General features: G+C 36.4%; 1 protein-coding gene across 4 annotated transcripts in view; it reads right to left on the bottom strand.

The window, feature by feature from the left end:
* Nucleotides 1–2,750: 2,750 nt before the first annotated feature.
* The window catches only part of Nedd4 (NEDD4 E3 ubiquitin protein ligase), a 121,275-nt gene continuing 100,134 nt past the window's right edge, over nucleotides 2,751–23,891 (bottom strand). For all 4 annotated transcript variants that reach the window (XM_005316602.5, XM_078049584.1, XM_040274842.2 and 1 more), the window contains 16 exons: nucleotides 22,582–22,785; nucleotides 21,026–21,106; nucleotides 20,797–20,851; nucleotides 20,650–20,708; nucleotides 19,345–19,410; nucleotides 15,672–15,901; nucleotides 14,713–14,834; nucleotides 14,530–14,600; nucleotides 13,295–13,390; nucleotides 12,898–12,971; nucleotides 12,560–12,620; nucleotides 9,758–9,817; nucleotides 9,561–9,668; nucleotides 8,650–8,746; nucleotides 5,585–5,657; nucleotides 2,751–5,049 (listed from right to left, as the gene is read on the bottom strand). In XM_005316602.5, the coding sequence (XP_005316659.2) occupies nucleotides 4,947–5,049; nucleotides 5,585–5,657; nucleotides 8,650–8,746; nucleotides 9,561–9,668; nucleotides 9,758–9,817; nucleotides 12,560–12,620; nucleotides 12,898–12,971; nucleotides 13,295–13,390; nucleotides 14,530–14,600; nucleotides 14,713–14,834; nucleotides 15,672–15,901; nucleotides 19,345–19,410; nucleotides 20,650–20,708; nucleotides 20,797–20,851; nucleotides 21,026–21,106; nucleotides 22,582–22,785 (1,560 nt within the window). In that variant the 3' untranslated portion in view covers nucleotides 2,751–4,946. The remainder of the gene's footprint in view (nucleotides 5,050–5,584; nucleotides 5,658–8,649; nucleotides 8,747–9,560; nucleotides 9,669–9,757; nucleotides 9,818–12,559; nucleotides 12,621–12,897; nucleotides 12,972–13,294; nucleotides 13,391–14,529; nucleotides 14,601–14,712; nucleotides 14,835–15,671; nucleotides 15,902–19,344; nucleotides 19,411–20,649; nucleotides 20,709–20,796; nucleotides 20,852–21,025; nucleotides 21,107–22,581; nucleotides 22,786–23,891) is intronic.

Below are 23,891 nucleotides of genomic sequence, written 5' to 3'. Positions count from 1 at the left end.
ATACAATGTCATTCGTGTGTACCAAATGCTGAGGCTTCACCATCTTTCCTCTGGGTCCAAAAGAAGTGATTTATCAAATAGAAATGAGAAGTGGAAGCATTCCAGGCAGTATGGGTATAGCAGAGTTTGCGGTATCAGGGGCTGGAGGGAGCCTGATTTGGGTGGAATAGAGGGGATCCGAGTGAGGACTGATTGAAGCGGGGGAACTGATTCTTCAGGCTGACCATGGACTGCACTCATGCTAATAGGTTTGGACTTCATGCTTCCAGCTCTGGAGAGCTCTCACAGAGGTTGTTTGGCAGTACAGCAACCTGATCACACTTGCAATTAAAAAGAAAACACTGGATGGAGGGACTGCATGGAATGGATTGCAGGGGAAGGAAAAAACCCCAAAACCTGCCGAGACTCTGTTAATAGCACGGTCCTGAGATTCTAACACTTTGGTGTTATAAAAGAATGTACAATATGATGGGACTTCCTGTACAGGTGAAGCATAGTGTGGGCTAGTGATCCTCCAGCCAGGTTAGAATGGGAAGGATGGAAGCAGAGGGCAGTGGCCTGGGTCCCCAGAATTAAAAACTATGGTCTGAATTGTGGTAGAACTATGAGACCAGAATAGCACCTTCTCAGGACCAGGATGACTGGAGGTAGAAGTGAATTCCCTTTAAAAAAAATTTTTTTTTTAGTTGTGGATGGACACAACACCTTTATTTTATTTATTTTTATGTGGTGCTGAAGATCAAACTCAGTGCCTCACACATGCTAGATGAACAGTCTACCACTAAGCCCCAGCCCTAGCCCCATGAATTCCCTTCTTATTGAGAACCTTCTTGGTGCCTAAGTGAAAGGAGGAAATGATGCTTGCTTCATAATAAACAGCCAGAACTCCTTTTCTCCTAGAAACAATGTTATAAATAGTGACTTAACATTGCTACAAAGAGGTTAAAGCTAGCTTCTTCCATGTGCAGCCCTGTTTCTGACATCCAGACTATTTGGAACTTTTTTCTATTGAATATTTCATCATCAACCAGATGTTTGGAACATGACCTTTATGTAAAGTAGAGATTGACTATCTCTGATTAAATTTATAATCATCTTAGTTCATCAGCTGTAAATTCAGGATTGGAGAATTAGAAGTCATTACCCCTGGCTTGATAACATTTCTGTTTAAAAATGAGTCACAGGGCTGGAACTGTAGCTCAGCAGTAGCACACTTGCCTGGCATGTGTGAGGCACTAGTTTTTCTGCCACACGACCAGCACTCGAACTTCATAATAGAGGTTTGAAGCATAAAAATTAACTAATGAGTTTTAAAATTAAAGAGACATAATTCTCATTACCTTTAATGCCCAGCTCCAGAGACGGCTCCTCCTAGCTCCTGCCTCCAGCCACCAAATCAGTGGCAAGGTTAACACAAGAGGCCAGCGAGAAAGAGAGAACACGCCAGGGAGTGAGCTTTTATTCGGGGAACAAAAAAGTCAAGGGAAAATTCCATTCAATGAATGTCGAGGGGGGCATTCCAAGTTCAGGGTCAGTGATTGGTCTTCGGGTCAGTGGTCAGGCACACCTCCACATGGACAAGCCCTCGCACCTGGGACAGGGTGGGGAAGGCTCTGACACAGTTGTGTCTAAGCGCCTCTCACCCAGCCAGGGAGGTAACTCAAATCACATACGAGAATGGCTTCCCACAGGGTTTGATTCTCAGCACCACATATAAATAAATAAAAATAAGTAAAGGTCTATCAAGAACTAAAAAAATATTTTAAAAAAGTGAGTCAGTTTTGTTTTTAAAATTAGAACTTTATTTGTGGAATCAAGATTTTAAAAATGATTTTACATATTAAAGTATGCAATATAATTTGATACATTAATCTTGATATTTACCATAAGATTTAAAAAAAACAATGTCAAATAGCTTATAATCGAAACAGATTGTTTAACTTGATATTTGTATCGAATAACTTCAGCATTATAAATAAAACTAAAACAAATACCATTTAAACTTGCATTCCTAATACAATTTTGTTCTGGCGCTAAACCATTCGTAGACGACCTGCTTCTGGGTCGGGGTTTCGTACGTAGCAGAGCAGCTCCCTCGCTGCGATCTATTGAAAGTCAGCCCTCGACACAAGGGTTTGTTTTATTTTTCTTTTTTTTATTAAAAAAAAAAAAAAAAGAAAATAAAAAAACTAATACAATTTTGTTGGTTAAATTCTTTTGATTAGAGAAAATATAGGATAAAATGATGTGCTTGTAATTTATAGACAAGTCAATGTCCTTGTTTTATGAAAATGACCTTGTTGGCTCTCTAGCAGAGAATGCATTTGAGACACTTTTCTCTCTGTGATGAAGGGCCATGTTGTGTGATAGAGGTTCCTTCTGGACGATCGGCCCACACCTAGGAGATGAAGAGGATGATGGTCTCTGGCTGGGGGGTGGGCAGAAGCAAGTCTGGTCTCATTAATACCATGTTCTATCTGAAGTCATAGTATTATTCAAATGAGGATCAGTCAGATGAATAAAAAGCCTGATGTTTTCTGAAGCTCTAATATATGATATTTCATAGATATTATAAAAACCATATATAATCCTGCTTTAACAAAAATAGCTTTCACATTCAGTTCTACATAATGCGGACACTACCGAAATGCACTGGCCTATGCTAATATTACTCTGCTGATGTGGAGAAAATGAATTCTGATGGTAAGATCCATATATAGATACACATATATAAAAATACACAGTCTATATCAGATATGTATCAACATCTTTATTTAATACAGGTCATTTTTTTTCAGTTGTCAATGGATATTTATTTTGTTTTCTATTTATATATGGTGCTAACAATTGAACCCAGTGCCTCACACATGCTAGGCAAGTGCTCTACGACTGAACCACAACCCCAGGCCTGTAAGTAATTTTTAAATGAAGAAATTCTTCTTTTGGAGCATAGTCAGTTGGGACACCTGATTTGACAAAATTTGATGGCTAGCAACAAAACATCCTCTGATTATAATATGTTACTAAATCACTTTCTAATTTTTTCTCTCTCAGGAGCTTATAACAATCTTGCATGTTAGCAAGGGTAGGTATGAATATTCTCACTTAACAGGTGAAGAAACAGGAGCCCAGAGAGGTTAACTTGTTTTAGTTCACACAGTTGGTAAATGATATAACTAAGACTATAGCTGGTGGTCATGCTTAAATGCTTGCTTACAATGGTGAAGGATGCACTCATCTGCGGATTACTTTCTGTAAACCCAACTGATAATTTGGTGTCTGAAAAGTGGTTTTGCTACTGTCATTAGAAATATCTACCAGGTGCTGGTGGGTACTCATGTAATACCCCAACAAACTTATACCAATGGCCAGAAATACTTTTTACAAGTCTCACAGAGCATTTGTATATATATAAGAATGTTTAAACATATATTTACAATTATTCCTATATCACCAAGATATCACATTGATAAACAGATTTAATTTTTTTATAAGAGCATTTTCTATATAATCATTCCAATAAATGTATGAAACATATAAATATAGTCTTGGCACACTTTAATCTTTGCAGGTGCACTAGAACCTAGATGCCTTATTCTGCCCACCCCTGCTTTGGATTGTTTACAAACTCATTTACACACTTGTCAGTTCCTTGAGGATGAAGACTGAGCTGATGTCACTGTCACTGACAAGCTTACCCCAGGGCTAGCACAGCGCTGTGCACATGGCAGGCATTCAGTCAGTGCTGAATACATGCATGTGTTCTTTCTGTGCTTCAATTTGGTTAAAGTAGGATTCTATCTGTAGCGTTTTGCCTGAAAGACTTTGAATTTATAATAAAACATCATTTTCATAGTAAACAGTATTTTAGAAAATATAAGAAATGTGATAACAAATTTAGTACAAATTATGCATTTAACTATTCTTTGGTTATTTTTAACAAATTATTTGGTTTTTTTATATACTAAAACGATACTAAAATATAAAAATGCAACTGCAGAAATTAGCTTAACCTGTAAACATAATAAACCCTGTAAACATGTATTTACTACATAATTGTGCAAGTATAAAGAGAGACTAGTAAAGGCAAGTATTATACATTTAACTCAGATCTTCAAGGCATATTTAGAAATACTGCTTTGTGGAGCTTTAATGTTGCATGAAGGGGTTCTTCTAACTACACTAAAAACTTGAAAAAGTGATAACTACACCAAGGAACCAAAAGGCTATACGGGCCAGAGGAAGGAAGGCTTAGTACTTTTCACCTATTGCACAGAGGAATTTACTTCACATGTCTTATGAACCACCTTGTTTAGTATAAGGATGTCAATTAACAAAAGCCAAATGCTTTTGATGTGAAGAAGTAAATGACTTTTTTTGCAAATGAGTCAAATGACTAAAAAATTAGGTAACACATTTTACAAGTTTTTTTCCGAAAATCTGGGCAGTAAGGTGCATTAGGCAAGTCTAAGATAATAAATAGTGTAAGTAGCACTAAATATATTGTAGTTTATTCCATATTAAAGTATTTCCCCCAAAATTTCAGTTTTCCTTCTCAAAAAGCATCAAACTTTTCACACATGACACTTATCACAGATATTTCACAGTTATAATTTCAGTAGTTTAAGAAAGAACTGCCTGGCAAATACTGCAAAAGAGGTAAATGTTAAGGATAAAACTCACTATTTCAGGCACACAGGACTTATATCCTGTAGTGTGAACTCCGAAGATAGAATGAGATAACTGTATTAATGCAAAACATTACTTAAAAGTGATTGAAATAACAGTAAAACCGTCATACTATTTCTTCTAGTGTTTTAAATGATTTTCTCCAATATCTGGGAAGAATCAGTGGCCAAGTTTTAGCAGTTCCCTGGAAAACCTGAAGTTGAGAATCTGCTTATAAAACCGTGGCAGTAAAAACACCAGAGACTGTTATTTGTAACCTAATCAACTCCATCAAAACCCTGAGCGTTTTCAATCGCCATCTGAAGTTTATCCCATAATTCTTCAAATGATTCATAGGGTGGCAAGTCCAAGCGATTAAAGCTGAAAGAACAGAGAGGAACTGGTTAGGAAAGACACTGGCAAAGCAAGTCTCATTGTGGCAAACACAGTGCTACGTGGGACGAGTATGTTCCAACAGCACTACAGACGTCCTCTTACTGGGACAGAAGTCATGCAGGACTGGACTCTAAGCACAGACTCTCTCCATGACTAGTTGGTAGATTCCTCCTATACCTACCTCGATTTCCAAATATCTGGGTTCCTGCCATTTCAGTCTTTGAAAGGGAGTGTGTTGGTTCCTGCTGGGATAGCCCACTACCCATGCAATGGTGGCAACATATGGTCAACAGGTGAGATGGGCCTCTTCAGTATTCAACTACCTAGTCTTTGAGACCAGGCCTACCTGGTGAAGAAACACCTGTGTCTGGGTTAGTGTCACTGTCTCCTCCTCCATAGCTGCCACCAACACGGCACAAGATAGGGCTAGGCCAGCTGTAGCTAGAGGAACACTTAGGAAAACTTTATACTCTCTAAGGATTTGTTCTATGGGGAGTTTGGGGCTTAAACAACTGCTTACCAGGTATGAGCTCTTGGCAGCTTTTCAGGAGTACCCCACTGTTCAACTGTAAATGACTGTGGTCCATTTGAGCCTATAAAAAAAGGAGAGTTTCTTTAATTTTACTTACTCTAAGCAGGAATCCCTAGGTATTTCAAAACCCAAGCCTGTCTGCGCTTGATGGCTTCATTGTCAAGCCATGAAATGAAGTTCCTTGTCTGTTATTTGTGAGTACCTTGTCCTTCTGCCTCTGGCACGGTGCCCCTGATAATGCTTTTCCTATTTGCTAGCACTGAACACAACTGCATTTCTATGAATGATTTCCTTTATAGTTACACTGATATTTCTTTTCTTTTTTTTTGAGTCCCACTGAAAATCTCTTTAATTTTTTGGATTATTTAAATAATGTCATTTTAAAAATCAAGGTAATAGAATAAGATATAATGAAGGATATAAAAATCATATAAAATCCTACCATTAATTCTTGGTAAATCTTGTCATGCATTTTCATGTCATGCATGTGCATATTCATATAGATAATTTTATGTGTATATGTCCTGTTTACAGTCTACAGTTTTATTCCATTGTGGACGTTTCTAGATACCATCTCTTTTTTTTCCTTCAGAGTTTTCACTTAGTTTTTCTTTTTCCAATCTTCAAATCCACCAACCACTAAATAATCAGTGTTGACAACCTAATCTATAACTTTCCATACTTTTCTTCATATCTCTAATTGTATCCAAATGTGTATGTATAATTGCCAGAAGTGGTGCTAAAAATATTCAGTATTCTCTGTATTAAAAGTTTTCTCAAAAGCATAAGTTTTCATACATTGCCCATCACAATTATGTTCACAGTTAGAATTTCAGTCTTTGCCATCATTTTCCATAACATTGGATCATATTATGTACACTTTTGATTGTTTCCCCCAAATCATCTAATGTGAAAACTCCAAGTTAGCTGAGAGACACTTAACATACTTTTGACTGGCTGTATTATGTTGTGTTATAATACTACTATTTTAAAGCAACCATTACTTCTTTCTGTAAATACATACACATTTCCATTTATATACACATTTCCATTTATATTTAACAAATGATGGGCTCTGTGTGGGATATTTCCCTCAAATTCCAGACCGTTCATGAAATCAGTGGACGGCTGTAGGCCTGGGTTGAATAAAAGAGGGAAGGTGGAGCAGCTAGAAACGGAGAGGGATATTTGTCTGTGCTGCCTAGATTTTCTCTACTAACTGGCTAGAGAAGATAAAGGCAAGGGAGTTGTGGTGAGTCTATTAAAAAGACAAAGGCTAAGAATTACAATTAGGTGAGGAACGAACCAACTGGCTAGTAGCAAAGCTAATAACCACTCTGAGTGGGAGCCCTGTGTAGAAAAGCGGCAGCTGCTTGACACGTTAAGCAAACACATATAAATAAGCTTCCGAAGAAGACCAGGTGTGCCAAGAAGACAGAAGGCTGGCAAGACATCAGATAGAAACTGCTTCTATTTGCATGAAAAATTCAGGTTGGCAATTACCTGCACAGTCCCTGACTTCTAGCTCCCAAGAAACAGTTCTTTGTTGCTCTAAGAAGGACTCCAAATTTAACTACACCTTTGCTTAAAGGTTTTTCCTCATATCTTTTTTTCTTTCTTTCTTTTTTTTGGTGGTGCTGGGGATTGAACTCAGGGCCCTGTGTGTGGGAGGCAAGCACTCTACCAACTGAGCTATATCCTCAGCCCTATTTCTCATATCTTTATGGATTTTTTTTCCTTTGTAGTGCTAAAGGTTGACCCCAGAGCCTCATACACTCTAGGCCTCACACAGCTTTATTACTGAACCACATCCCCATCTCTTTTTAAAACTTTATTTTGAGACAGGGTCTCACAAAGTTGCTGAGGCTGGCCTTGAACTTTCATCCTCCTGTCTCAGCCTCATGAGTCACTGGGATTACAAGCATGTGCCACCATGCCTGGCTACATTTGTACTTTTATAGTTATTTTCATTGTTTGCTTAACATATACCAAGTTTAAAACTTTGTAATATCAAAGAAATTTCAAGAAGTCTTTTTTTATAAAACAAATACCATGCAATAATGCCTTCCATTTGTATACTTTCTGTAATCCATTGTTTTCTCAAACTTAAATTTCATACACTCTTACCAGCTATTTTATAATTTTTTAAAAAAGATAAAACACAGATCTGTATCAGAAATAGTACTTTTTTATGAAACACTCTGGTGTGTAAATTTACCAATGACTTGGGAGGTTGAAATGGTAGATAGTATTGAACCCTGTGTATATTGTTTTTTTTCTATGCATATGTGCTTATGATAAAAAGCTAAATTTATAATTAGGCACAGTATGAGATGAACAACAATAACCAATAACAAAATAGAACAATTATACCAGTATACTATAACAAGAGCCATGTGATCATTGTCTGTTTCAAAATATCCACTTAAAGTTTCAGTCTATGGCTGGCCGAGGGCACTGAAATCACAGAAAAAAACCCCTCAGATCAGAGGCAACCACTGTATTTTCCTTAGTCAGCTTTTCCCCAGGATTATTTTGCAAAAATACTCTTTGTTTATTATTGTATGCTAATTAACATTCAAAGGAACTTGAAATGCTGCACTGAACTATCACTCTAGCGGCAATGCTTGTTCTGTACTGGAAGCATAGTGGGAATAGAATTTAAAGTTCAAGAATGGAAATTGGGCTGGGGTTGTGGCTCAGGTAGAGCGCTCCCCTAGCACAGGCGAAGCCCTGGCTTCGATTCTCAGCACCACATAAAAATAAACAAATAAACTAAAGATATTGTGTCCAACTACAACTAAAAAATAAATATTAAAAAAAATGGGAACTAACTTGAGCCATTTTTCTGGTTTTTGCCTCCATTTGATTAACAGGTGTAAATAACGGCCTATTTCAGTGTTTCTAATTCTATCACTTAAAAATCTAAATTCTTTTTTTTTTTAAATCAAGCCAAACACATTAGTGTAAATGATAGAAACTTGAAGATTAATGAGTCATAAAGACATTTAGCATCACTCCATTTTTTCCATGATCCATGGAAAATTCCTTACCATATAGTTCAGCAAAACCATTCATAGGCACACGGGATGTGCCAGTGACAAACTGAAGTAATCTTATTCTTTTTTCTGAATCCATCATTAAAACAGCCTGAATGAGATAAAAACTTCATTTAGGAAAGAGTACTGGGAAAAAAGTAAAAAAGTTATCCAGAAAAATATGCTATCAGAATTTAGCAAGAGACTTAATAATTACTTATTAAATTTGCATGTTTTCTTCTTTAAATTTGTTTTTATAGTTTATAAGCTCTTGAAATTTTATATACAAGCCTTCATGTTAACTCTTTAGGATGGGATTACGGCCTAATTGAAGTATAACAAAAACATCTTTTCAGATGTGACTTATGACTTTATTTGTTTATTTAGTAACAGGGATTGAATTCAGGGGTGTTTCACCACTGAGCTCCATCCCCATCCCTTATTTTGAGACAGGGTTGCTAAGGCTGGCCTCAAATTTATAATCCTCCTGTCTCAGCCTCCTGAGTGGCTTGGATTATAGGTATGCACCACTGTGCCTGGCTATGACTCATGACTCTTTAAAAATTACATTAATTGATGTCATTGAATGACATACAGCAGGGGTCCCCAAGAACACACTGCAGGCTATGACAGTTCTCTTAAGAGTCCCTACTTTAGTAAAAAAAAAAAACTATGCTTATTTCAACCTATCATAACCATTTACTACATTCTAAACACATTCCTTACTTATTTCTAAATATTTATGGCAGTTGGGACCACACCCAGAAGATGTATGTACATATGTAAAACCAAATGTAATTTTTGATGGGCTACAAATTTTTCTGCATTATCTATATGTAATCTACTAGCATACTTAATAAAGAGTTGACATAAATATGATTTAACCTACCACAAAATAATCTGTGAAAACATAAGTTTCAAATTACCTTCCAAAACCACTGTATGACTTGATGATTTACATTGTAGCCATTTTTATACTTTGTATGTTCTTTCCAGTCGTTCACATCCACATCTCCCAATCCACACATAAGAAGCTACATAATAAGAAATGTAATAAGAACTATTAAGCAAGAAAAATAATGAGTACAAAACTTCTGTTTCAATATAAAATAATCTTTCTTACCTCCAGTTCATTTTCATCAAAAATTTTGATGAGATCCTGTGGTATTAGTTCAAAAAATCCCTAGTAGGAAAAAAAATACATATTTTAAAACCTGGTTAGCAGGCTCAGTGGACATTTTTATACTTCAGGTTCTGGGTCTCACTTTCACATAAACTTTTACCACTATATATTTATTCACTGATATCTCAATATTGACAAGAAAATATATGTGCCCATCGTCTGTTCTCTTTCATTATTCCTTAAAACGACTCTTTTAAAACACTCCTTTACTTCTCAAACTTCTTCCTCCTCCACATTACCATTTTAAAAAAAATGTTTTTAGGGGCTGGGGATGTGGCTCAAGCGGTAGCGCGCTCGCCTCGCATGCGTGCGGCCCGGGTTCGATCCTCAGCACCACATACCAACAAAGATGTTGTGTCCGCCGAGAACTAACAAATAAATATTAAAAATTCTCTCTCTCTCTCTCCTCTCTCACTCTCTCTTTAAAAAAAATGTTTTTAGTTGTAGATGGACACAATATCTTTATTTTATTTATTTATTTATTTTATGGGGTGTGGAGTATCGAACCCAGTGTGCCTCATGCCGTGCCAGGCAAATGTTCTATCACTGAGCCACAAACCCAGGCCCCACATCACCTTTTTTTTTTTTTTTAAATTATTTGTTCTTTTTAGATATACATGATGTCTTCCTTTCTTTACAAGCAGATAATTTCTATTTGAGAAAGAAAATAGAGGTAATTATGCAGCATGACATCCATCTAGCCTGCCCACTGCAGAGCACAAGAGGGAATCGCCTCATTCCGCAGGTCAGCCTCTGCAGGTACTTCATCTGCTACTTTGGGGAGGTCATCTCATGGAATGGGGTTTGAACTCAGGGGCACTCGACCGCTGAGCCACATCCCCAGCCCTATTTTGTATTTTATTTAAAGACAGAGTCTCTCTGAGTTGCTTAGTGCCCCATTTTTGCTGAGGCTGGCTTTGAACTCATGATCCTCCTGCCTCAGCCTACAAGGCGGCTGGGATTACAGCTGCCACCACACCCAGCACTCACAGCCAAGTTCTTGACAGTACATGCACTGACTGAATCCAGTTGCTCCTCTTCTAACTCTCCCTTCACCCACTGCCATCTGAGATCTAAACTACTGCTTCCCTGGAACTCTTCTGGAAAAAGTCAAAGTCACCTTTGTAGTTATATCTAATAAACACTTCTCATTCCTTATTTGACTTCTCTGCAGTATGATATTGTTAAAAATATCTTTGTTCTTAAAACTTTGCTCTTGCTATCTCACACTGCCCATCTTTGTCAATCTCCTCTGAGGTCACCCTTTTTACCATCTGTTCACAAACAACACTGAAGATGCTGGTTCCCAGGCCTCCAGGGTGGCCACCTACCTTCACTCTTTTTCATTTCCTGTCTTCTCTAGCCCACAGCCTCCAGAAACAAATGCAAATGATCCCAAATCCATATTGTCACCCCAGATCATCCCTATCTTTAAATATCCCTTCTTGAATACCACTGAGATTCGGGGACAATGCTCTTCCCACCCAAGGTCTATACCTACATTACTAGGCAGCCCTTTCTCCACTGCTGGGAAGTCTGCTGCTAGGCTTGCCCTCCCTGGTTTCACTTGCAGAATGATTTGAATAAAAAGTGAATTGAATCCTGGTGTTTTATTGTTTAACAGCCTTTAATCCCACCTCATCCTTCCTCTCACTTGACTTCAGAGAGAATGCCAAGCTCTAAGCTTGACAAACAGGTCTGGGGCTGTCAGCTCACAAGGCTTATTCCTTCCCTCTTGCTTGCTCAAGCCAGCTCACTCCATTGCTTGTATTTTCTCTAATGTGCACATAGCCCGGTCCTGCCAGACCCCACCACGCTGCCTGCTCATTCTGCAGAAGGGCATTTCTCTTTATGCTTGGCCAATACCACTAGTCCTTCCTTCACCTCTCCCCGCTCTCTTCTGCATTCGTCTCACACTTTAGATCGAATGTTCCTTGATGGCAGGAACCATGTCCTTTTGCTTCACATAGCACCAGAAACATAGAGTGCAATACTGAATAAATGAAAAAGTACATGATACATACTTAACAGAAGCTTTTAAGTTAGCTTAAGAAATGAGTGCCCTAGGGGCTGGGGTTGTGGCTCAGTGGTAGAGCACTCGCCTTGCACGTGAGAGACCCTGGGTTTGATCCTCAGCACCACATAAGAACAAACAAACAAACAAATAAATAAAGATATTATGTCCAACTACAACTGAAAAATACATATTTTTTTAAAAAAGAGTGCTCTACAATAGCCTACGTGTCCGCCAGGTGGGGAAGCTTAAATACCTTATGAATTTATATTACAAATAAAACGTGACCACAAAGAAGGGTAGCAATGACATGTAAAGGTCTCCAGTAAATATCTGATAAGGGAAGAAAGCACGTCATAGAACACTAAGTAGGATATAATTGTATTCAGGAAAAAAAAAACCAAAAAACACATCACACTTATCCTTAGAGCACTCTAGTTCTTGTGTTCTCCGAAGGTTACTGAAGGCAAGGAGAGTGGCACCGGGGAAAGGTGAGGGGCAGTGAGAGGTGTCGAAGGGGACTGTGTCAATGTTCATTGTTTAGACTTCTTAAATGATTGAATTTTAATGGCAAACATCTATTCATGGAATATGTTGTTAACACATAATTAAGAATGGTTGTACAAAACAAGCATATACTTATTTTATTCAGATGCAATGAGGCCCAATATTTGAAACTCAGATTTTACTTTGTAATTACAGAAAAGCAAACAAAAGAAAATGAATACCTCTTTAAAAGCAGCCATTTGCTTCTGGATTCGGTTGACGAATCGCCACTGAATTACAAGACTAAAAAGAAAAAAAAATCCAAACCAACAATATTGCTCTTTCTCACATAAACCAAGGAAAAAGTCTTTAGACATATTTATTCCAGTTAGAAACAGAAAATAAAAACTAGTTAAGCCCAAGGCAAATGTTGAATATAAGCAGTTAATACCATATTTTATTTCTCTGAGAAAAAGAACATTGAGATTCTGGCCATAGAGGAATAGAAAGAAAGCAAGAAGTATTGTCTCAGAAGAAAAGTAAAAAATTATCTCTAAGAAAATATTAATAAAATACTTACTAAATGTACTCCTTTTTGTTCTTATTGGTGACAACAATTTCTGATCCACCATTTTTCAACTCGTGTTGATGTGTCTAAAATTGAAGAGGATACATTGATATGTTATTTTAGTGAAAAAAATAAAAAAGTATAAATATTATAGTTATACCAGAAACCTGGTATTTTAAATTAAATCCATTCAAAAGTTAAAAGCTAAGAAAACTTAAATATTAGTTCTACTAAAATAAATATGGAATGAGTCAAATGTCAAAGAAAACACAATTCTTGCTGAGAGACAGCTTTTGTTATTGGAAAATAAATGTAAAAATAGAGCACAGAAATGTGTATTAATCCCTAAACTTAAGTTACAACATTATGTTTCAAAAACTATGTTTCACTTTGAGAAAAATCCACAAACCTGTCCAAAAAGCTCTTCATCTATGATAAACCTGAGGTCCAATTCTGTTGGATCATTTTCAAGAATCCATCTTAGTGAGTTGTAATATTCACTGTCCTAGATCAGAAAAATCGCATTTTAAAAAATATATAAAGACACCTGAATTTGGAAGAAAAAAGTAGGATAAGAGTCTGAATAATTGGGAGAAAGATGAAAGGGTTGGACATCTTCTCTATATATACAATTACTACAAAGTGACAGATCACAGGTTAGCGCAAGAGTAAAAATCTATCAACCAACAGAGTGGTTTAGAAATCTCTCTGTATGTGAAAATAGTGGTGGTATAGATTTTATTATTCAATTAAAGGATTAAAGAAAGCAGTTTTTAGAGAAGTCTTTACTTCCTGGATATCCTGGATATCTCATGTGGCCTATGAGTCTGTATGAAATATTTATGTAGCTATGAGCAGGTGTCTGTACCTGGCCCAAGTTAAAGAGAAATCTCAAATACAGGACTTCAACTAACCCACTCAAATAACTGTACAATCTTAAGATTTATGAAGAATCATACTGCTTTGCACTGAGAATGTGTAACAGGGAAGGAATAAAAAACTTAGAATTTAGCAGGAGCTCTTGGAATCCATGTGTGCTCAGGGAGTTTTTCTTTGGGTTTCTTTTCTTTAATAGGCCCCCCTCCCCCCCCCCAGGCCTGCCTCTGCGCTGCCATTTTTAAAGCACATACCATTCATCATAAAAGATCAAAATTCAAATACTGATGTAAAAAATATCTCACTGTTGTGTAGTGTAATATATTTAGGGGGAAGTATACTGATAATTTCTGCAATTTACTTTGCAATGTGTGAAAAAACTAAGATGTATTGATGGACACAGTTTATAATAAATATAGAAAATAAGTCAATTGTGAGTGTTAGATACATGCCTGTATGCCATAATGTTCTTTCAATTTCATTTATCTTAAATATTTGTTTTAGTTGTAGATGGACAGAATATCTTTATTTTATTTGTTTATTTTTTTACATGGTGCCAGAGATAGAACCTAGTGTCTCATGCATGCTAGGCAAGCGCTCTACCACTGAGCCACACCCTAGCCCTCAACTTTATTATGTTAGAAAATTTTCTTAATAGAATGAGGAAGGTGTTCATTGGTAGTCCGAAACATTAAAAGCTAATTCTTCAAAATGTTCAGCTGCCTGTTAAATTGTCATCTCTCCATATGAAAAGTGAAAAAGACCTACCACTGATTCCATGTCATGAAGTGTTATTGGTTTGTGTAGCATCATCTTGTAAAACGGGCGGATGAAAAAACCTTGTAAGAAATTAAATAAATTAAATATATTTAAATATATTTAAAATGATTACCAAGTGAAAGAAAACAGATGATTACATTTAAAATTTTTTTTTTTGTGGTTGATACTAACCATCCAACAGTTTGCCATGATAAACTGCCATCCCAGCTACCCGGCCAATAAACTTGAAGTAAGAGAGGTGATCTTCATTACATAATCCAGAGTTTGGATTTATCTGAAGAGTATAATTATCCCTGAAAAGACAACAACATCTAAATGCTTCTCTTGATATTTAAGAGAAAAATTTTAATAGGACAAATAATTCTATTGAACTATACTTGACCATTGGACTTCATGGTTTAAAAAAGAGTAATTTCAGTCAAAAGGTAGAAATCGTGCAATTGTCTATTGACAGATGAATGCATAAATAAAATATGGTATAAACAAATAATAAGAAGGGAGAAAATCATGGCGCACGCTATACCACGGATGAACCCTGAGGTCAATATGCTAAGTAAAATTAGACACAAAAGGACAAATACTGTAGGATTCCACTGAGATGAGGAACATAGAGTGGTTGAATTCCTAGGAAAGAAAGGAATGGTGGTTTTCAGGAGTCAGGGAGTCCAGTGTTTAATGGGCATTGAGTTTCATTTTGGGAAGATGAGAGCTGTGGAGACGGATGATAGTGATGGTTGCCCAACAAAGTGAATGTACTTAAGATGCCAGTGAACTGCACACTTAAAACAACTAAAATGGTAAATTTTATGTTATATATACTTCAACACTGTTTTAAAAAGTCATTTCTGAAATATCAGTTATAATCTTTCTTTTCTGGTGTTGTAATATACATTCCCTTATATCATGCAACTCTGTTACATTATTTCCAGAATAGTGATTTTTCCCCCTTCTGTACACGGGCATTTAAAGATGCTTATGCTGGATGCAGTGGCATACATCTATAGTTCCAGTTACTTGGGAGGCTGAGGCAGGAGGATTTAAGGCCACGAATTTAAGGCCAGCCTGGGCAACAGTAATACCTGTCTCAAAAACAAACAAATAAATAAATAAATAAAAATAAAGGTACTTACGTAGCAGAATATTCAAACAACCCATAATAAGGGTTAAACATTTCCTTTGAGATCAGGAAGAACCATTCTCTGGCAACTCCTCCATAATCTAAACCCTTTTCACCATCAAACTCAATCCAGAGTCGAGCCTTGAGGAAGTCAGCTCTCTTGACACCCATAATTCTCCGGTAGGAGTCCTCGAGAACAGTTGCACGGCGAAGTTTCATTTCAAATTTGTTTGGAATGTCATTCTGAAAATCCAGAGAAGAGAGACTTATGGTTTAAAGCAACTCAACACAATGACACATTTCTCTCTTAGGGAAGTCATAACATTCACGGTATTCCACACTGTGCCCAAGTCCCTTTTTCTTTCAGAAATGCAGTCAGGGGAAACATAAGCAGCAGGTTGTCTTGATATTCCAATGTGGTATGAAAGGATTCAGGCATCCTCTCTAATTGCTTACTGACAAATACTTCTGATTTTTATATCTAAAGAAGTTATAGATGATGATGATAATGCTCACATAGAGGCATTTCATGAATCTTGGTTTCCATATTAAGTTCCAAGAAGGCCATTCTGTGACCAGTAGTCTAGCCATTGCCCGCTTTTGCCTGCCTGAATATTCAGGGCTTCCCCTAGTTCCATCTCTCTCTTTGCAGTCTGTTTTGTTTCACTTACTAACACATGCTAACATTTGCAGACTATGCCAGGCACTGCTTCCTGCATTTTAACACATCAACTCATTTACTCTTCATAACAACACTGTGAAGAAGCTATTATTATTCTTCATTTCACAGATGAAGAAAATGAGGAAAACAGAAGTTAAGAAAGTCTGTGCTCCTGAACTTCTGCTCTTTGTACAACTTTTTTTTTGGACATCTTATGCTTACATGACAAATATAGTTATGCACTGCTTGGGCAGATCTTATTTTTATAAAAATATATCAGAGTATTTTATTTTTGAGTGCTTTGCGTGCAACTTTCAAGTGGAAACCATTAGTTAAGATATGCTATCAACATTCTCTCACTTCAAAAGAAAAAAAAAAAAGAGCATTAGTGCCAAGGAGACAAACATCAATTTACCCTTAGTAAACTTAGGGAAAATAGAAAGCCCTAAAGAACATATTAACATAAGCAGTTTATATAAGCAATGTAAGCAAAATATAAGTAGTTTCCTTTATTGCTTGTGTAATTTAAATAACAGCAAGATTGGAGAAGAGCAAGTTTAGACTGGCTACTAGGCAGTTGATGTAGCTAAGTCACTCACTTGCTCTGGGACGGGTCCCATCTGGGTGGTACCATCATGGGGCCAGGGATGGGAGGAATAGATAATAAAAACATGGCATAAGATGTGGCTGCTGCCTTAAGGAGTTTGCAATCTGGTGTGCAGGTGAGAAACAAGTGTAAATGCTACTAATTCTGGAACTTAAAAGAGCAGAGTAATTGCTTCTAGGTAATGTTCTGTGGAAGCACAGAAGATTGAGCTTTTAATTATAAATGAGGCAATCAAGGAATTTTTGAGAGGAAGTCTTTGTACAGGAGAGGGACAGAGGGAAGAATTGAGGAAAATCAGGAAGGAGGCATCTGATATATTTCATAGCCAGAGGATGTGGTAGGAGGAAGAGAAGGAAAAGGGAGGGAAGGAAAAACAGAGATTGAAGTAAAAGAAGAAGGTGGAGAAGTAGTCTGGGGCCAGAGGTGGACAAGTGTGAATACCAGATGAAGAACAGAGTCTCTGAGCAGAGGAACCTCCTGGTCAGAAGCTCCTCAAGATGCTGATGGGGTTGGGTGTAAAGGGTGGTTTTAAGGGGAGACAAGTGTAACCCTGGTCAACTAAGGCCCCTGAAATACCCCATGTGAGAGAAGACAAAGGAGAGATGGTACTGGAAGAAGAGTGGGTCATGGAATTGGTGTGTGAACTAAGCAGTGACCTAGGACATGGCCTGATCTCAAATCAGGCCCTATGTTCAAATCCTGACTCTACCATTTGGAGCCTGACTTTGGATAAGTTATGAGCCTTTTCTAAGGCTGAATTTCTTTACCTGTTAAATAGGGAAAATAATATCTACCTCACAGGTTGTTCAAGACTCAATGGCATAATACATTTCAAGTGCTTACATGCTATCTGGTACATGGTGAGCACAATAATTATTAGTCATCTTTATTCCTTCTAATGAGAAGCTGAGAATAAAGAAAGGAAAATGTTCAAGATAGCTCAAGGCTTTTAAACATTGGTTATTAATATTTTTAAAAATTTCTGTCTTATTTTTATTTTTGTTAATCTGAGGATTCAGATTCTCAGTCTTCTCTCTGTGGCCTTGAATCTCCTGGAATGACACTAGGTCACTTAACCTTCCTTTCATATGCTTATCTCTTTCCACATTCTGGGTAATTTCCATACAAAACATCTGATCACCAATATGATATGTCCTGTTGGTCAGGAACATGGACCTGGAGCCAGACCATGTAGTTTGAATCTGGCTTTTCCACTTAATAAATGTGAGACTTGATCACATGGCCTACCTCTACGTGTCTCAGTTTCCTCACCTGTAAAATGTGATAATAGTCCTTTCTTTACAGAACTACTATAGAGATTAAATAAATAATACATGCAACCTGCTAAAAAGAATGCCTAGCATGTTATGAAAGATCAATAAATTATCTTATTTTCATTATGGCTTCTGTGGCCTGTTAACAAAGGCCTTGTCTCTTATCTCTGTGCTAGCTGACATTAACGGGTATCCTAATATGTTGATAAGAGCTCAGAGCGGCAAATGGAGAAACTCGCACTAAGAATAAAAACATTTCCCAGAAAAATACGTCAACAAAGATTTAAAATCCCAAGGCCTAGACATAGGAAACAAATTTCCAGAATAGAAGAGTCTAAAAAGTTGCTTGTATTTAAGGATTTTATTAAGACATAAAATATTTGTACCAAAAACCTATTGTATTTCATTTCTGCTAAAATATTGGATGAAGAATTTGTGGTGGCAGACCCACCATCTTGAATCTTTGAAAAAGCAATCTTCCAAGTTTAGAACTGCAGAAACTGTAACCCAATATAGCCACCTAGTGGTAGTGTTCCTAAACTGCGGGGAAAGGGGGAAATGAGAGAGCTAATTAAATTAGGAAAGCTTTAAAAATGATCAACAGCAGAAATGAGTGGATGGGCAGACGATGAGTCTAGTACTAAACACACTGAATTTGTGGAGATGGAATAAAGTGTAAAGAACATATCTGATAAACATAAGGAGACAAACATCAAGAGCACTGTTCCATTTAGTTGTATTTTAAAATGATACAGAGATATCATTGGAAGACAACAAAGCAGTGAAGGAATCCAAAGTTCTCCAACACAAAGATATGACAAGAATATGATTTTCTGACCTGACCTATTCTTACTCAGATTCTACAAAGACCAAGCCTCCAAAACTGCACCAGGAAGGACAAGGTTTAAGAAAACTTCTAATTCTATTTTTCCGTATTATAAATATCTTGAAAAATAGACATTAAATAATTACGGGTCTCTAATGATTTACAACAGTTAACTCAAAGAATAAACAAGTTTTCTCTGTGAGAAACTATGTGTTCAAAGTTGTTTCAAATATTGAACAAACTATTACTTTCAAAAATGCATTTCCCATTATTTTCAGTTGACATAATTCCCAAATACTTATTATAAATATCACTAACCTGCTTCTTCAACTTTCTTCGGAAGAACTCATACTTTCTTTTGTAATCCCTGGAGTAGGGCACTGCCTTTAGTTGAAATTTTTGGAAAAATAAAAAAGGTTTAGGTTGTTTTCATTCTGGAACAATTTTATAAGTTTCCCCTCTGAGTATTATGAACATAAGTTAAAGGCATTAAAAAAAGAATATCTGGAAATGAAGGTTTCATTTGAAGAAAAGAAATACAAAACTTAAAAAAAAATTTAATTTCTCTGTTTAAGATAAAATTGTATTTAGCAATTTCTATGGCTGCAATTTTCATCAGGCAATATTCTTGAAATGTAACATGCCAGAAACAGAAAATTTCTTCCAAGTAGAGAAATATTAGAAACAAAAATTTCCATTTCTAAAAAGACTTTCAAAATGATTTCTCCATTGAAGGAACAATTTGAAAAATGTACTTTTTCCTTGAACTCCCAGCACTTGCCTTTTTAATCCATTATTTTAAAAGATTATACACTGAGATATTAAATAGTAACCTTAAAAAGTACAATATTTTCATTTTACTTATTTTTGTGTATCAAAAAACAAAATCTGAATAAAAAGTGAGTAAATGGAAAAAGTAGCTACATATAAGACAGGATAATGACTTGTCTATCATTAACCCAACTTGACAGAGATATAACTGTATTATGGTAATATTTTTTCATTTATTTATTTATTTTTGTGGGTAATGGGAATTCCACCCAGAGGTACTCTACCACTAAGCTGCATCCCAGTCCCTTCTTATTTTGAGGCAGGGTCTCACTAAGTGGCCCCAGACTGGCCTTGATTGTCCAATCCTCCTGCCTCAGCCTCCTGAGTAGTTGGGATTCTAGCATGTACCACACCTGGCATATTATGGTAGTATTCATGCTTAAATATAAGTCTTTATAGTGGGTATTTACAATGACTTTCATTAAAAAGTTCAAGATAGCCGGCATTGATAGGGTGCTGCTGCTCCTGACACACTCTTGGCTCTTCTCTGATTTGCTGAGGGCTGACTGTCAACACTCTTTTTCAGACAAGGACAAAGTACCAGCCTGAGCCCATTGCCCAAGCTTTCTGTCTAGCTCACGAGTCTCACAAGGCTGATGTACAGGGCAAGGATACTGACTTTACACTATTTTTTTCAAATAACTGACACTGGAGAAGGGGCAGGAGGCGTAGGAGAGGATGGAAGATGTGCTCTCGTCTCAGTCCCTGTAGGGCCATGCCCTTGATCATTCACCCTTGCAAACAGAGGTGAGAGGATAACCCTATCAGAGCCCACTAGTACAACAGACTTACTGGTCCAGTTATTGCTACATTCTGCAACCTCGGATCTTCCCATTGTGTTCTTTTTATATCTGAAAGACAGGGGAAAAGGATGATTTCTCATGTACAAAGCTCAATATTAACAAAATATAATGTATTGATAAATTACATGGCACATACTATGATTTATGTAGAAGATTCTTCCATCTGTGTGAGTTCTCTCTTCCCATCCTGGCTATAATTAAAAACATATTTCAATTATTTTAGATGTATGGATAAAAAATAGCACTGGATATATGATTAATTTAATTTGCACATTTCATTCTTATAGTTGTTAAAGAACTATATTAAAAAATACAAAATATATGAGATAGTGTCAAGCAGACTGGCAGTAGTTCTATATACTTACAGGTAAAGGCCCTAGATCACTGGAAGAGTCAAGTGATGTCTTTCCTCTCAGATGAGCTGGAATTTTCAATCTTGGATCTTCCTTTTTTGGTTGAGTCATTAAATAAATAAAACAACATACACACAAATTTTAAAATAATGAAAGTTAATATGTTACAAGGTTTTCTAATGTCAACAGATATTTAAAATATTATTTTTTAAAAGTCCATTTATATTTTATATTCTTAATCTGTGACAATAGTTTCTCCTTCTAAGATCTACCATTCTCAGGCAACACTCTTAAAAGAAATGAGATCAGTTCTCAGAGAGGGTTCTGGACTAACTGATCATCTCTTTCACACAGCTTTTCTTTACAAAATAAAAATGGTAAAATATTGGGACATTAAATTGTATCATGGTATTTCTATGCCTCTGAACATGCCTTCTGGAAACCGTCTGTTCAAGAACTGATTTACTAATATTTTTGAAAGATCGGAAGCATAAAACATTATTCAAGTCAGGGCTGGGGTTGTAGCTCAGTGATAGAGTGCTTGCCTCACACAAGGTATAGGGTTTGATCCTCAGCACTGAATAAAAAAATGAAAAATAAATAAAATAAAGGTATTGTGCCCATCTACAACTAAAATATTTTAAAAAAATTATTAAAGTCAATTTAGGCAGGCAGAGTACATGCCTGTAATTTCAGTGACTTGGCAGGCTGAGGCAGGAAGATCACAAGTTTAAGGTCAGCCTTGGCAACTAAGCAAGATTTCTCACTGGGGATGTGGTTCAGTGGTAAAGTGCCACTGGGTTTGATCTCTAGTACCAAAAAACAAAAACAAAAACAAAAAACTTGATTCAGATTGTCAAAGAATTCAACTTATTTGAATTAATTCATGTATTTATTGAAGCTATGTTGGTCTTTTTAAAAGTTAATTAAAATTTATTCATCTATTGTTAATTTGGTACATTTTCTATTGGTGGTAAACTAATCACAAAAAACTTGTAATTTATCTTAAAATTAAAAATATTTGTTGTACATATCTCATGAAGGTCTTTTTGGTATTAAATGAGATATGGATTCAAAAGTGCTTTGGAACTATAATGTACCATATAAAATCAAAAGTTTATTATTAAATAACTTCCTAAGCATTTATGGTTAGTGAGCTGAAAAGTAGAAACAGGAAATAAGTGTGAGTATCTCTATGAAAATCTAAGACAATACTAAAAAGAGGTATAGAACATGTTGAATAGAAATAATATTATTAAGAATTCAACATAGCCAGGTGCTGTGGCATACCTCTGTAATCCCATTGATTTGGGATGCTGAGGCAGGAGGATTACAAGTTCAAGGCCAGACCCAGTCTCAAAATAAAAAAGGCTTAGAATGGAGCTAAGTAGTAGAGCACTCCTGAGTTTAATCCCCAGTACCAAAAAAAAAAAAAAAAAAAAAAAAAAAAGAATTCAATATATTTTTCAATGAATACTAGGAAAGGCAGGTTAACTAATTCACATTTAAAGATTAGAAAGAAGAGATTTGCATTGTTGTAAATTTAAACTTAAGAGTATTAAAATTACCCAAGTGGTGGTTTTGGTGTTGTGGTCAATAAAGAAAGGCCTCCCATTTGGTGCATGCCGGACCTCCCAGCCTTTAGGGAGGAAACCCTGCTCAATTTCAGATGGCTGGGTCGTTTGTTGTGCAGAATCACTCAAGGAGAGCTGTGCTTGAGGACCTGCAGAAGGACTCTGGCTTGATGGCAGCTGACTGGTCTCCACTGTGGCCTAGCACATGAATGAAGGCATACTGTAAACTTTCATCAAGAAACCATAAATAGCTTACCTGCAGACAGAATGGTGGAGAAGGCAGCTTACCTGCAAACACCCACACTTTTAAATAGGCTCCAAACCTCTGAGACTCATTTTCAAATGTAGTTATGGCACTTTATTAATTTAAGCTCAACATTTTAATAATATTTTCCCCAATTTTTGAAATAAAGAGTTTTGTCAAACTTCATTTTTAGATGATTTATAATTTTTCAGTTAATTCTCAGTAAGATAGTAGTTAACAGTCAGACTGTTGTGGGTGCAGGCGACTGAGAAAATCTACGTCCACAGGCCTGGGCATGGCGCTTAGCTCTGCAGGAAGCTACACAGCCTGCTGCTTTGATCCCCCAACACTCAGAGTGGGGAGGACTCTGTATATAGAAATGGGTTCAAATATTGGACAAAAAAAAAAAAGACAAATATGCACTATAGAAATAACAATTGAGGGCTGGGGATGTGGCTCAAGCGGTAGCGCGCTCGCCTGGCATGCGTGCGGCCCGGGTTTGATCCTCAGCACCACATACAAACAAAGATGTTGTGTCCGCCAAAAACTAAAAAATAAATATTTAAAAAATTCTCTCTCTCTTTAAAAAAATTAAAAAAAAAGAAATAACAATTGAAATGCAATAGATTCACACGATAGTCAATAATTAAAAGAAATATACCAGATCTATTTATAATAATGTGGTAGAGCTTTAAAATAATGTTGGGCAAAAGATTTAGACTTACACAGCATAGCATGCATTCAAAATTTGAAATACATTAACATAAACGATATTTTACATTGTTTAGGTCTTTATGTATACATAAAATAGGATAGAAGAATATACAACCAACTAAGCATGGTAATTCCTTCTGGAGAATGGGATCAACAGTTTGGCTTAAAGAAGTTTAGCTTTATATATATATATGGTCTTTTTGTACCAAGGATTGAACCCAGGGGCACTTAACCACTGAGCCACATTCCTAGCCCTTTTTTATATTTTATTTAGAGTCAGGGTCTTGCTGAGTTGCTTAAGCCCTCACTAAGTTGCTGAGGCTGCCTTTGAATTCATGATCTTCCT

This window comes from Ictidomys tridecemlineatus, chromosome 5 (assembly GCF_052094955.1).
Source record: "Ictidomys tridecemlineatus isolate mIctTri1 chromosome 5, mIctTri1.hap1, whole genome shotgun sequence".
In the NCBI taxonomy this organism is placed as follows: Eukaryota; Metazoa; Chordata; class Mammalia; order Rodentia; family Sciuridae; genus Ictidomys; species Ictidomys tridecemlineatus.
Note: the sequence above shows the minus strand (reverse complement) of the source record. Positions and strands in the feature narration are given on the sequence as shown.